A 14,188-nucleotide genomic window follows, 5' to 3' on the forward strand; every position below is an offset into this window, starting at 1 on the left:
TGTGCGTTAGAATTTACTCACGAGCATTCTTGTGATGTTTCCCCTTCTCCCTCACTCTATGGACGGATCACACACAGTTTACTCTGAATGTTCAAAGAGCGGTATTTCAAATCTGAGTTGTGTTGGCCATTGTATTTTCTCTGTTCCCTGAATCAGGAAGAGCGGGACTTGATCTGAGTCTTCCACTCCTCTCTCTCCCGCCCTTCCCCTCCCATCCCGGTCTTCTTAAATGGAAACCTATTTTGAAAGCTCAAAATTGCTCATGAAGCAAAATAGTTGTTTACCCGTCAGCCCTACCATATATCCACATGGATAGGTTACTAGTCTGAATGGGACCAAACCCAGCTCGGCCACTAATTTTCTGTGTGACATTGGACAAGTCACTCTGAAATAATTGTAAGCAATTGAAAACTGGAACAAGAAATGATTGGGTCTTTATATTTGTCAGCATTTTTGAACTACTGGCTCCCAAAGTGCTTCCTGAAATTCTAAGCCAACTTCAGGAACTGATTCATTATCAGACCAAGTTATACTTCACAGAGCTCACCTCAAATATCTGAAGCCAGCTGCGATTGGCTTTGATAAAGAGACCTTCAAGGTGCTGTTCAACCTGCCAGCTGGAAAAGAACCCTGAGCTGAGCTGAAACTAAAGCTCTTGTTCTTGCTTTTTAACATCTACACTTCTGTTGCCTTGAAAGGACTTTGAGAAGCTTTCAAGCTCTCACCAACCACTCTAAATGCCCCCAGCTAGTATAAATGAGTGTAGCTACGTTTACTTTGATTTACACCAGCTGAGGATTTGGCTCTTAAGTTTTATATTTGAAACTTAAATTAAAAACTTGGGAGAAATAGGAAGCTCTCATAATTATTCAGCAGTCCTTTAATTACATAAACCACACTTTTTTTTTTCAATGTATCCCCGCCCCTCAAAAATGCCCCTAATATCTGATCCCCACAAACCACCCTTTTTCTCATGAGAATATGTGAGCAAGATTGGCACCTCCATCACACTGGGCCTTGTTTAGCCTTACGTCTCCCTGCTGATGTGCTTTTGAACAATACCCATTCTGACAGATCTCCTTTGCCAAACTAGTTCACCCTCCACCATTGACAGAACGGTGCTCAACTGGGCCCAAGCCGCGATGCAAAGATTTTCTGCAGTTGCAATTCACGTGTGATTTATTTGCATCCCAGGAGGTTTTCACTGAGTCTTGAGCTTGAATGAATCAGAAAACCTCAAAGCAAAACAGCCACCAAGTTTCACCCAGTTCTGATTCAAAACCATTTCAATGTCAAATCTTAGGCACAGGCTGGCAAATCTTGTTACAAAACCTGGGCTGGGTTTCCAGCTTAGAACAAAATCCGAAACCAGGTGAGTTCTGTGGAGTGCCAAGGTTTTGCAAGGAACACGTTGCAGCGCTCTGACCAGTTAAACATAAGCAGCTAACATGTCTAAGCAGCAAACCTGTAGGTGCCAAAAATAATTCCAGTGCTAGCCTTCATCAATCCAGACCTCTTCTCAGCTTCACTAGGTTTACTGAAGTCTGACACCAAGTTTCAAAAGACAGATTGGAGTTCTTACTCCATACTATGCAGCTTATGCCTAACAGATTGATGCCACTGTAGTTAGTTGAAGGCTATGATCACTATTAATTGGCCCCAAACTAAGGATAATTGTTTTGACTAATAACCTGAGATGGGCTCACGCTGCAAAGTGCCTAGATGCACATTTCAAACTCGCCAAAGTTTAGGATGTTTGGATGTGAGGGTTTGGTGCAGGCCCAGACTTAGTGACATAGAATTTATAAAGATTAAGAGAACATGATTTGACTTCAAGGTACTGTTTGCCACTACGAGGGCACTTAGCATTCAGCACAGAAGTCAGAGTTCTATTCAGCTGTCCACCCAGTTCCGCTGCAGGCTGTGTAAGAACAGACCCCATGTCATGTCGGGGCATAGGGACAGATTCTGCTCTCTGCTGCACTGCCATAAACAGGACACCACCCTGCAAGAAGCTGAGCGCCCTCAACTCTCCTTTGAAGTGGGCGAGAGTCAAGTATGGCCACCATCTCCCAGTGGATGCTCAGCATTTTCCAGAATCATATCTGAGTAACTCCACTGAGTCAGAGAGGCTACTCCAGGCTCACTCTCAAACCCATGGTGCCTTTATGATGCCTACAAAAAACTGAACCGTGGGCAGGCTGCTAGTATGCTGAGGTCCTGCCTATCTCGCTGACCAGTACTGTTTATTGTTCCCTGGGTGGTCTGTTTGTATCCACCTGTTGTTTTATACTTAGATTGTTGATGTGTGTACAGGACCTAGCACAGTGGGATCCTTGCCCATGACTGGGGCTCCTGGGCGCTATGATTATACAAATAATAATAATAGTCAAATCACTATTATAGACAACAGATGATCACACATCCCAAAATGAGCATCTAAAAGAGTCTTTTCATTTTATTCTGTTGGTAGGTGCTTAACTTTTATGGTTGTTTGAATGTAACCAGGAAGGTGATCCAAAAACGTATCGTGCTTTACTTGATCGTCTTTGTTTAACTTCAGTCCAACACATATCTGTATTTTTAGCATTCTGAGGTTTGGCGAACTTTTTGCATATTCTGACTTGGTAACATATTGCTGGGTTCCATTGGATCTAGGTTTTACATTTTCTACTACACATTTAAAAAAAACCACCTCTTTTTTAAAAATGTCACTGGTTTTGTACCAGGCTGTGTTGTTAAAAGCATTTAAAAATTAATTCCTGGGGACCTGTTGTAATTAAAATTTAAGCATCATTAAAATTGTATGTGCTGGTGGTGGGGGTTAGCTGGTTTAATAACCTTTTAAAGATAACCTATTCATGCTGGGAGCTTTGAAATGATCTTGCAGATGTCCCAGAGCCATGGATATGGTTGCTGCTTTTGTTGCTATGATTGCAGACAGCTGTATTGGTAGCTTGGCGAAAGAAGGAACAGTACATCATATGCAATCATGAATTCCTGGACAAAGTGTAGGGCTAGGATTATTCTTCTCTTATTGATTTAACTTAGAACTAATTATTTTAAGATGACAACATTAATGTCTTTTTGTTCATACTGAGTGACAATTGACTACAATTCTCGTTTTGTTTACTCTGGGCAGTGATTACTTGTTCTACTTGCATGCTGTGCTGATCAATTCTTAGAGATACAACAGGCTAAAAGCATGCAGAAGTCATGGCATCTTTGACTACAGAAACAAGAGCCTTAGATACCAGTCATTACTATAGCTGCAGTACTAAGAGCACAAGTAGTGTTAAGGCATCATATATTTTACTTCAGATGTTTCAGAATTTGCTTTTATCTTTGGTTTTTGCACTGAGATTTAATCAGTGATCTTGGACTTCAGTAATTGCTTGTAGTAAGCGCTTTCATTTTTGATCATTCATACAGTATAGGAAAGAGGCTGGACCAGAAAAGAAAGCAAAGCCAATGTGAAATATTGAATGAAGATAGTGGACAATTACTACCAACTTGTTCCCAGTGTGAATTGTACAGCCTAAGCTGGTAAGTCAAATTTAATTCTCTAACTCATGTTCTCTAGCTATGTGTTGGTGAATGAAATCACTTAATAAATAAGTGTGTGTGGGGGGAGGGTTATTATTATCTATTGTGTGTGTATGTTTTTTTTATCAAATCTTCCAAAGTTAACACTTCTACATCTAGGCTGTATTTATACAGTGTGCCTATGTATACCGTATGCTCATATGTGTATAATCGGCACACACCGATATGTAATTCAGGGATTTGTTTCCCTTTTACAATGTGATTTTAGAAACTGTGCATGAATATTTGATCAGTCCCCCAGGATGAAATAAGCTGCTTTCTAGGGTAGGTTATTTAAATGGATTTTATCTAAAATCTCCACTTTTAAAACACATGCCTGTTCAGAAAGGTTACTTTAGTAGTGCCTGGGATGTGTGATCAGAAACCTGATCACAAAGATTAGATTCCATTGTGTACAGTATGAAACATGTGTTGGGCGACTTCCCTCTCTTAGTTGGTACATGCTAAATGAGAGTGATAATGAGAATCAGAGTCTGCATGTGATGGCTAGTGTAAAATGTCTGCAGTAGACTGTTTGCCCAATGATTCAGATATTCATTACTGGAACCATTTTTGTTGTGATTTTTAATTCTTAAAAAAGTGGGCTACTGACAGTATTGGTTATGCCCAGTTACAATGTGAGCAGCTGGTCTGCATGCTACCCTGCAGAGCTCTACCTATGCCCCCCAAACCTGCAGCACATTTCTCATCAATTTCTTGATTGACTGTGACAAGCGTTAGCCAGTTAGGTCAAATATTGTGATGGTTATTTTGATATGCACAAAGATCTATTCAGAACACCACTGAGATCACCTAATGCGTTTACATTCGTGACCTAAGCTAGATATGTGCTGAGGTTTCCAGAGGTGAAAGCCTTGAATATATCAACTCCAGTGCACCACCTACCACCTACAGGGTTTGTTTTTTATCATACACTGCTAACAGTTTAACTCTAGCAATCACCCATCCTTCATCATAGCACATCTTCAGTTGTCCATATGTTAAAAACATGAAGACATGTCTAATGTGTAACTTCAGTGAGAATGATGTATATGTTTTGCTGTATCATCTGACATGGCTATGAAAGCTAACCTGAATTTCTTATAAAAGAAGCCTAAAGATGTTCTTATAAAATTACCTAGATGTTATAAAACTGCTACCAGCCAATTTAAATATCCTTGCATTTGAATCATGTGAGTTTGAGATGGAAAAGACCCCGTAGATTATCAAATCTATCGCCTTCCCAATGCAGGATTGTTCCGTGTTTTTATTGAGTCTAGTTTCCATTAATTCCCTTGGGAGACAGCTCTCCAGCTTAATAAGATCACAGTACTAGAAAGTTTTCTGTGATATGCTGCATACATTTTCCCTTTCCCTTTTTTTCGTCTCATAACTGCTTATTACATACCCCATTGTGCTGTCCTAAATACAGTAACCCTTGGCAATATTTTGCATTTTACAAACATTGTATGAACATACTGATCAGGACTTCAATGAATTTGCATTACACTATTTCCAACTATTACTTGGCTGTTGTATGCTTAGTTCATGCAACGTTTTACTTACTTCTGTTAGTATATAAAAATAGCCCATTGAACATTTTTAAGGTCATTGATGACCTAATATGGAATCAGTGTGCGTATGGTACTATTGCCACATAGAAAAATGGTGTCACTGAATCACTGCAAGTTTTACAGCTATGTTTACTCAACCTCCTCTTTGACCTATCTCTCCTTAGATAAAGAGAAACACCCATGGGGTTATATGGTCATAAAGATGTATATTTATCATATATGCAGAAATAAAATAATAATAGGTAGCTCTTGTATAGCACTTTTCATCAGCAGATCTCAAAGTTCTTTACAAATGAACTATATATCGTTATCCCCATTGTACTAATGGGGAAACTGAGGCACAGAGCAGTTAAAGTAACTTGCCCAACGTCACCCCGCAGGACAGTGGCAGAACAGGAAATAGAACCCAGGTCTCCTGATGCCCCATCTAATGCTCTAGCCATTGGGAAATACTGCCTTTGTACCTGCATATTGATTTTAAAGATCAGCTATGGCTAACTCATAAAAAACCACCTATGGGTAATTAAAGAGACAAGGTGGGTGAGATAATCTCTTTTACTGGACCAACTTCTGTTGATGACAGAGACAAGCTTTCGAACCACACAGAGCTCTTCTTCAGCTCTGGGAAAGATACTCAGAGTGTCACAGCTAAATACAAGACCGAACAGATAGAATATGTACTAACTACTAATGCTAAGCTAAGGGACCATTCAAGGTGAAGTGGCCAGTAACCCACCAACCTCTCCAAGTTCAGCATCATGAGCAAGCCCACACACCAGGCCACATCAACTGAAAGTGGCATCAGACCCTGCCAGTACAACAGATGCAAAACCTGCACACACATCTCCACTGTACAATGATCAACATCCCCCACAACACACCTTTCAAGATCCAGGGGTCCTACACATGCCTACCACAATATGTGATGTACTTCATCCAGTGCACTAAATGTTCCAATAACAACTAGGTGGGTGGAAACCAGACAATCACTATACTCTCAAATGAGCATACACAGGAAAATGATAAAAGACAAAAACATCACATCACCCGTGGGTGAACATTTTTTTCACAAAGCAATCACTCTATATGGACCTCATTTGGAGTACTGTGTGCAGTTCTGGTCTCCCATGTTTAAAAAAAAGATGAACTCAAACTGGAACGGGTGCAGAGAAGGGCCACTAGGATGATCAGAGGAATGGAAAACCTGTCGTACGAAAGGAGACTAGAGGAGCTTGGGTTGTTTAGTCTGACAAAGCGAAGGCTGAGGGGGGATATGATTGCTATCTTTAAATATATTAGAGGGATTAATACAAGGGAGGGAGAAGAATTATTCCAGCTTAGTACTAACGTGGATACAAGAACGAATGGATATAAACTGGCCGTGGGGAAGTTCAGACTTGAAATTAGACGAAGGTTTCTGACCGTCAGAGGTGTGAAATATTGGAACGGCCTACCTAGAGAAACGGTGGGGGCGACGGACCTGTCTGGTTTTAAGATTAAGTTAGATAAGTTTATGGAGGGAATGGTTTAATGGTAAAACATAGTAGTCAAGGAAAGCCAAACAATGGTAGGTAAATAGTATAATGGCTAACAGGGGTCGGGCTGGAGACTCTTGCCTATATGCTCGGGGTCTTACTGATCGCCATATTTGGGGTCGGGAAGGAATTTTCCTCCAGGGCAGATTGGCTGAGCCTCTGGAGGTTTTTCGCCTTCCTCCGCAGCATGGGGCAGGGATCTCTAGCAGGAGGGTCTCTGCCGATTGAAGTCACTAGTAACAGGATTGGGGACTTCAACAGCAGAGTCCAGGGAAGGGGTAGGGACGGTTTTATGGCCTGCAGCATGCAGGGGGTCAGACCAGATGATCATAATGGTCCCTTCTGACCTTAAAGTCTATGAGTCTATGAGTCTATGATCTATCAGTCCTCATCCTCAAAGGAAACCTGCACAACACTTTCAAAAGTCAGCCTGGGAGCTTAAATTCATAACTTTGCTCGACACTAAAAACCATGCCCTTAATAAAGACACTGAATTTATGCTTATTACGACAATCTGCAATGAACTAATTCCAACTTTTTGTCCTGTGACTGCAGGGATGTTAATGGTCCCATTTTCCCTGGAATGTCTCCTTAGAATAATGCTAACTACTTATGCTAAACTATATGTTCGCTCTTTTATTTAGCTGTGACACGCGGAGTACCTTTCCCAGCAGGGGCGGCTCCAGGCACCAGCGCACCAAGCCACGGGGGGGCGGTGTGCCAGTTGCCCTGAGGGCAGCAGTCAGGCTGGCTTCGGCGGCATGCCTGCGGGAGGTCCGCCAGTCCCACAGCTTTGGCGGCAATTCGGCGGCGGGTACGCCGAAGGCACGGGACTGGTGGACCTTCCGTAGGCATGCTGCCAAATCTGTGTTACCAGCGGACCTCCCGCAGGCATGCCGCCGAAGGCTTCCTCACTGCCGTGCTTGGGGCGGCAAAATACATAGAGCCGCCCCTGTTTCCCAGACCCGAAGAAGAGCTCTGTGCAGCTTGAAAGCTTGTCTCTCTCACCAACAGAAGTTCGTCTAATAAAAGATTGCCTCACCTACCTGGTCTCGCTAATATCCTGGGACCAACATGGCTACAACAACACTGCATACATCCCTGGATAGAACAGTAATCCTACTACATTGGTCCTTGGAAGGGTGCTGTTCAAATGTTTGGTACCTAAAGTTATTTTGACCCTGAGCATCTTTCTTATGTGTATGTAGCAGGCCTCATTCACCACTGCGAAACTCCAGCTGCACAATGCTGTAATAGTTGAAGTCAATGGAGCTGTGACATAGATTTTTAAGGGCCGAAGCAACCATCATGATTATCTCATCTGACCTCCTTCATATCACAGCGTCCCAGACGGATTGCCGGTGTGCAACACTATGGTCCAGCTGTCCATCCCTAGCGCATGGGGGACTGGGCTCTCCTTTAACGGAGCATCACCCGGCAGTCAGAATTGATGGAAAATCAAGACTGCTGACATTTAGAGAAGATTTGTTCAGGCTCTGCCACCAGCAGAGGTTGAATTCCCCTTCTTATAAAAGAGGTGGGGGGAGTGGCAGGGTCCACCTGGGCCAGTTAGTGTACAACATGCTAGTGTGCACTAGCATTTACACCGCCTGGTGTGGACTAATGCACCATGTAGGTAAGCCCTTAGAATGGCATTGACGGGCCAGTACGGAGGTTGTCTGGTCTGGCTCTAGATAGGAAGGCAGCCTATTTAGTTACGCGGGCCTAGATTCTCAAAGGTGTCCAGGTGCCTAACTCCAGTTTATATCAATGGGAATTAGGTCTGTAGTGTAGACATAGCCTTACAGCAGTACCGCTGTACCATGTAGCCACTCTCTGCCGATGGAAGAGAGCTCTTCCACCGGCATAATTAAACCACCCCCAACAAGCGGCAGTAGCACTGGAGTGCATCTCCCGCCGGCATAGTGCTGTCCACACCAGCGCTTTTGTCAGTGAATCTTATGTCAGTCGGGGGAACAGGTGTTTTTTCAGTCCTGATATGGGTGTAGTTAATTCTTTAATGATTTAATGGGATCAGCCGGAAGTAGCAAGCATCTAATGCCACCATTGCTTGTTCTTAATCGCAGCGTGATGGCATTTCTAGGCTTGAAGTCCCATTCAGCGCCAAGTAGAGCTGCTTGACTTGTTCATTACGAATGAACCTAGCCCTTTTCTCTTGTTGTTCTCAAGGCATTTGCAAACCATTCATCATCTCTGCAAATGCAAGGGGAGATTTTCAGAGGCGCAGATGGGAGTTAGGTGCCCAAGTTCCTTCGACTTTTGGTGAAAGTTGGGTGCTTCCTGATTCCCTGGACCTCTGAACAACTCCCCTGTGTACACTATTCACAAATATCTGCTCAGCCACTTGGACAAATTATTTCCAGCCCCTGGATTATTCATGAAACGTCCCCTTTTACTATTTGCAGTACATGACTGCTGACTTTTCTCCTGTGGGGTAGCATCTGCTCCGTGACTGGATGCCTGGAACTTTTAAACAGGAGCAGAGTGAATTGAACTATTTTGTGAGTGTTTGCAAGACGCTTTGTGTTACTGATACATAGCGTTTGGGGCTGATTCTCCCCACACGCTGCTGTACAGGAGGAGCCATATATTGAAGTCAGTGCAGGGTAAAGTGGATGTGAGCGCAGATCCCTTTCTATTTCAATCTGTTGCTCGGTGGAATATAGGGAAGCAGGTTATCATGGGAGCATTACGAGGGGATCTTTGCCATCACTCTGCGTGACTGAGAATAAAATGATCTTTGGTAAGGTGCTGAGTCACCTTTAAATATTAATAACATGAGACTGTGGGATCTGAAGATCTCTGGGGGCAACACCAAATCCAACCACCTCTTTAAACATATCTTCAGACGTTCATTAGAAACTCATTGAACTAATGGCAAGATTCTAAATAGGGGTTTAATGCGAGCACACCCTTAACAGCCATTTTTTTAAATCGTTTTATTTCACTGACTGCACCTTTGCTCATGTTTTCAATTAAAACTCCTGATTGATCCACTCACTGCATCAGTAAAGCAGAATGCTTTTTGCACTTGTCGTGTGTTTGCCGTTAAAATCAGCACTTACTGACCGTTTCCACATCTGGTTCATGGAGTATCGGGGGCAGATCCATGCATGCTGCTCCAGATGTAACCAATGTGATTCCACCATGCGGGTGAGGAAAAAAGGATTTGTGGCACCCATGCCGAGTGTTCACGTCCCCTGTGTGCCATAGAGACCAAATTTGGGCGGGCTCCCTTCATACCCCCATGTAGCAAGGTATGGGGAACTAAGACTAGGGGGAAATCTTCCAATATATGGATCCACTGGCTATTGCCCCAGGAGGGGATGACTGCAGCACCACGCAGAGTGATTCCACTACAGCTCCACAGCTGGATGGGATGGAGGGGTCCTTCCAACTCAACTTCCTGCTGCCCCTACAGAAACCCCCTTCCACTAGACCTGGCCACTCCGGTGTATTACTTTGCAGGGAGGGAGGAGAAAAGAGGAGGAGCATTTAGCTCTATTTCTCTCTATTGCAAATAGGAAAAATAATTCCAGAATTTCAGGTAAATGTAGATTTTATTTTTATTGTAACCTCTGTATAATATTACAAGGTTCCTTGGTCCAGTGAATGGAACACTGGACTGTAATTCAAGAGACCTGGATTCTGTTCCTGCCTCTGCTATTGATCTGCTGTGTGACCTAGGCAAAGGCACTGACTGTGTCTCTGTTTCCTCTGCCACCCTTTGTCTGTCTCATCTATTTAGACTAGCTCTTCGGGACAGGGACTGTCTTACTCTGTGTTTTGTGCAAGTGCTTAGTGCACAGGGGCCATAATTTCAGTACAGGCCACTGAGCTCTACTAAAATGCAAATGAATACACCTCTACCCCGATATAACGCCGTCCTCGGGAGCCAAAAAATCTTACCGTGTTATAGGTGAAACCGCGTTATATCGAACTTGCTTTGATCCGCTGGAGCACGCAGCCCCGCCCACCAGAGCCGCTGCTTTACCGCATTATATCCGACTTCGTGTTATATTGGGTCGCGTTATATCGGGGTAGAGGTGTAATAATGAAAAAGCAAGATAACTTCTATTGTGTGCAATCTCACTGCACCTATACTCCCATGGCCATCATGCTCAATGAAAGACGATCCTGGAGATCTTAGAAGGCCTGCTTTGCTTTCATCCATTTTTTTGCTCATTAGTTGCAGGGATGCTACTCACACAGAGCTCTGTTCTTGTTTGTACACACTGGTGTGCTGATTTAACGAGGAAGTCTCCTTGTCACATGTCCCAATTATCTCGAGTCTCTGGGCATATGTTCGTCATTCAGAGACCTTGTCTATTTGTAGTACCTCGTTAGCCTGGGAAATGTGTGAGGTTATTTGTAAATGGACACTTTTGTGTTCAGAATGTCTGCTTTGCCACCATTCACCAACGGGAATGGAAGACTCAGAGGACTTGTGAGAGTTGGCGTTGAGCTTTAAATCTTAGAGGCAAATTAAAGGCAAAGAGCAGCGGCAAGAAAGTGTTTAGCAGAAAAGCTTTTATGACAATAAATGGAAGGGCCAAATTGTTAGGTCCTGATTCTGCAATCCTGCTTGTTCTGGTTGAATTTAGGGAATATCATCATCACTTTACATACATAGAGTATAAGTCCCTCTTCCCAATTCTCATTTAACCCAAACTCTCCCCCCCTTTAAATATTTTTTTACCAGAATTGTTTTTATTCCCACAATGTGACTCACTTAGTCAGTTCCCCAGGTATCGAACCCACATTTTGGAGTTCTTATTCCTCCCATTGGCTGGCACTCATAGGGGTGGTCCCATTGGTGTCCACATCATAGCCCCTTCCGCCCACTGATGTCAATGGGACTATCTCTCTGAGCAACAACTCACCAATGGAAAGGATCTAAACTATGGCCCTTCATGTTCTTGGTGTGGGGTTGGCCTACCTTAATGAAAGTCCGTTGCTGCACAAGTCTTGCTGTGTGTGTTTCAAGGATGGGTTTTGAATGGATGAAGTTAGTGTAGCAAACCCATATCCAATGGCTGCATTGCCTTCTCTCTAGGAACTGCCACGTGAAAATGACACAGCAAATGCAGAACTTGAACCTTTCGCAGACAAAAAAGAACAGTGGGCCATCTTCTCCGAATGCTGCTAAACGACTGTATCGCAACCTCTCTGAGAAGCTGAAGGGAAGTCACGCATCTTTTGATGAGGCGTATTTCAGGGCCAGATCAGATCGACTCAGTCTCCGCAAGACTTCTGTGGTAATTACTTCATTTTTAATAAACTGTCATATTAGCTAATTTCACCTTGACCTTGCTTCTCTGTTGTACCCCTTTCTTCATCCTTCTTCATCTGCATTTTGTCTGTTCATGGACCTGCTCTACACACCTATTCCTGCGCTTATGTCAGAGGAATCCCACTGATGTGAAGCACGTGGTAATAAGCACTATGCTTGATAACGTTTGCTCTGCAGAGCAGATATTGATTTTTTTCTTGTGGGCCAGATTCTGGGGCCCCCTTACAGTACCAGTTCTTTATTCCATGAGGAGTCCACTTTTAAGGAGTAAGGTTCTACACAGCATGAGTAAATGTTGCATAATCTGGCCCTATAGATAAGGAAAATGTCTAGCCCACCTTGGACATATAAGAAATGATCATTTTCTCTAGAAGTTTGACGTATGCGCCAATGTCTCTCAACAGCAAAGGAAGTAACAGTCGAATAAGTAACAATTAAGTGCAAGGGTCACAGGCTAGGATGGTGAGCACCAGATCAGAACCTAGACAGAGAGCCAAGGACCCCCACACATCAAAGCTTTTGGCCCTCTCCTATGGTCGCAAAGCCCATCTATGGCCTTGATTGTACAAGATGCTGAGCACAGCACGTAGGCACTTGCTTAACCAAGCGCATGACTACTCCCATTGACTTCAATGGGGCTACTGTGACACAGCCTCGTGCGCTGCGTTCTGGCAGGCTTGGACAAACAGGCAGAGACCCCCGTAAAACGACACAGGCACGGGCTCGGTAAGCAACACAACCTCATCTATTTATTACTGGAGGGAGGTGCCGAGGCAGCTGCCCTCCTGCTGCTGGTGTTGCTGAAACAAAACAGGTTTCCTCCCCTCTGGAGGCAGGAAGGACACGCCCTTGGGTTTCTACTCTGAATTGCTTCCTGAGGGAGGGGAGGAGCAGCCACCTTGAGGGACTGCCTGTGGATGTGCCAAGAAACACCCGCTCACCCAGCCGGCACGGTAACGACGCCTGGGCTTAAAGTTAAGTGCTGTGCTGGATCAGGGCTAGCGTGCTCAGCACCTTGCAGGACAGCTCTACCTAAGGCCCATATTGCTAATGGGAACCGTATGACAGGCCAGAAAAAGATGTATGGCTTAGATTTCCTTAACACGTGCAAATCTGCCTTATATGTAAGAAAAATTGCATGCAGCAGTCCAAGTGCTGAAGCCCTAGGAGAGTTAATTCAAAACAATCGCAGCCCGTAGATCAGGCTAGATGTTTCTTTCAGGAAGTTATAGGGCTAGATTCAGCCTGGCCCTGTTAGAGGGGCATGGCAGGAGAGAGGGCATTAGCAGACTGCTGTTCTCGTACATGGCCCGCAGAAGAGCTAGGCAGAGCTGCAGACCCTGTGTGCTGGACATGACAGGACGGCTCTGTCCCTGTTCCTATGGTGGGCACAGGGCACTGGCTGTCTCCACGACCCCTCCTGTCTTCCATGCCCTGGCCAGGGGAGCTGCCTGGCTGTGGGCTTGGTAATGGGAACACAGCCTGTGTGCCTCAGGAATTTCTTCTTTGAGGCACAGCACCTCATTGGGTCAGAGCTGCCGTTGGGTCAGAGCAGCTGCACCCTCCCCTCAACAGGAGCTGCACGTATATGGCCCTATCTAGCCCACGGAGAGGGGTTTGTACAATGAAGTTTGGATTTGCATCTGGATCCACTTTGGGGAGCATTTGGATTTAGGGGGGTTTGCTACAGGCCTAGGTATAGGAGTTAGCTATGGAAAAAGCCCACTGGGTCATGATTTCCACCCCATCCCCCGCCTTTTTTTTTTTTTTTTTTTTCTTACCAGGTTTTTTTTAATCATATCTTTTGTATGATTATTGTGCCGGCAAAGGCACTGCAATACCAGGCTGATGCATGGAGTGGATGGAACAAGGTCCTAGCCCAGCTCCCTGTTCCAAAAATCCACTTATTATGCAGTCCCAGACAGGGAACACGTATCTGTTCTTAGCCAAAAGGCTGAGGAGCAAATGACAGCTGTGGAGACTGAACTCCTCTGTCACCTAGTGAGCTGCTGGCTTGCTCTCTTACTGCCCATCATCCTTCTCAGATCTGACCTGTCAGGACCCCCTCTAGGCATGGGAGTGTTTATTTCAGTCCTCGGCCTTACTGACAAAACTCGATTGCCAAGTATGATGTGGACAGTTATATAATGGGAAATAGATCGAGACTCACTACTTTTATG

General features: G+C 44.3%; 1 protein-coding gene across 2 annotated transcripts in view; it reads left to right on the forward strand.

The window, feature by feature from the left end:
- The window catches only part of ANKFN1 (ankyrin repeat and fibronectin type III domain containing 1), a 222,155-nt gene that overhangs the window by 116,907 nt on the left and 91,060 nt on the right, over positions 1-14,188 (forward strand). For both annotated transcript variants that reach the window (XM_065563524.1, XM_042841026.2), the window contains exons 2-3: positions 3,433-3,546; positions 11,772-11,973. In XM_065563524.1, coding sequence (XP_065419596.1) covers positions 11,788-11,973 — 186 coding nt within the window. In that variant the 5' untranslated portion in view covers positions 3,433-3,546; positions 11,772-11,787. The remainder of the gene's footprint in view (positions 1-3,432; positions 3,547-11,771; positions 11,974-14,188) is intronic.

This window comes from Chrysemys picta, chromosome 12 (assembly GCF_011386835.1).
Source record: "Chrysemys picta bellii isolate R12L10 chromosome 12, ASM1138683v2, whole genome shotgun sequence".
Classification (NCBI taxonomy): domain Eukaryota; kingdom Metazoa; phylum Chordata; order Testudines; family Emydidae; genus Chrysemys; species Chrysemys picta.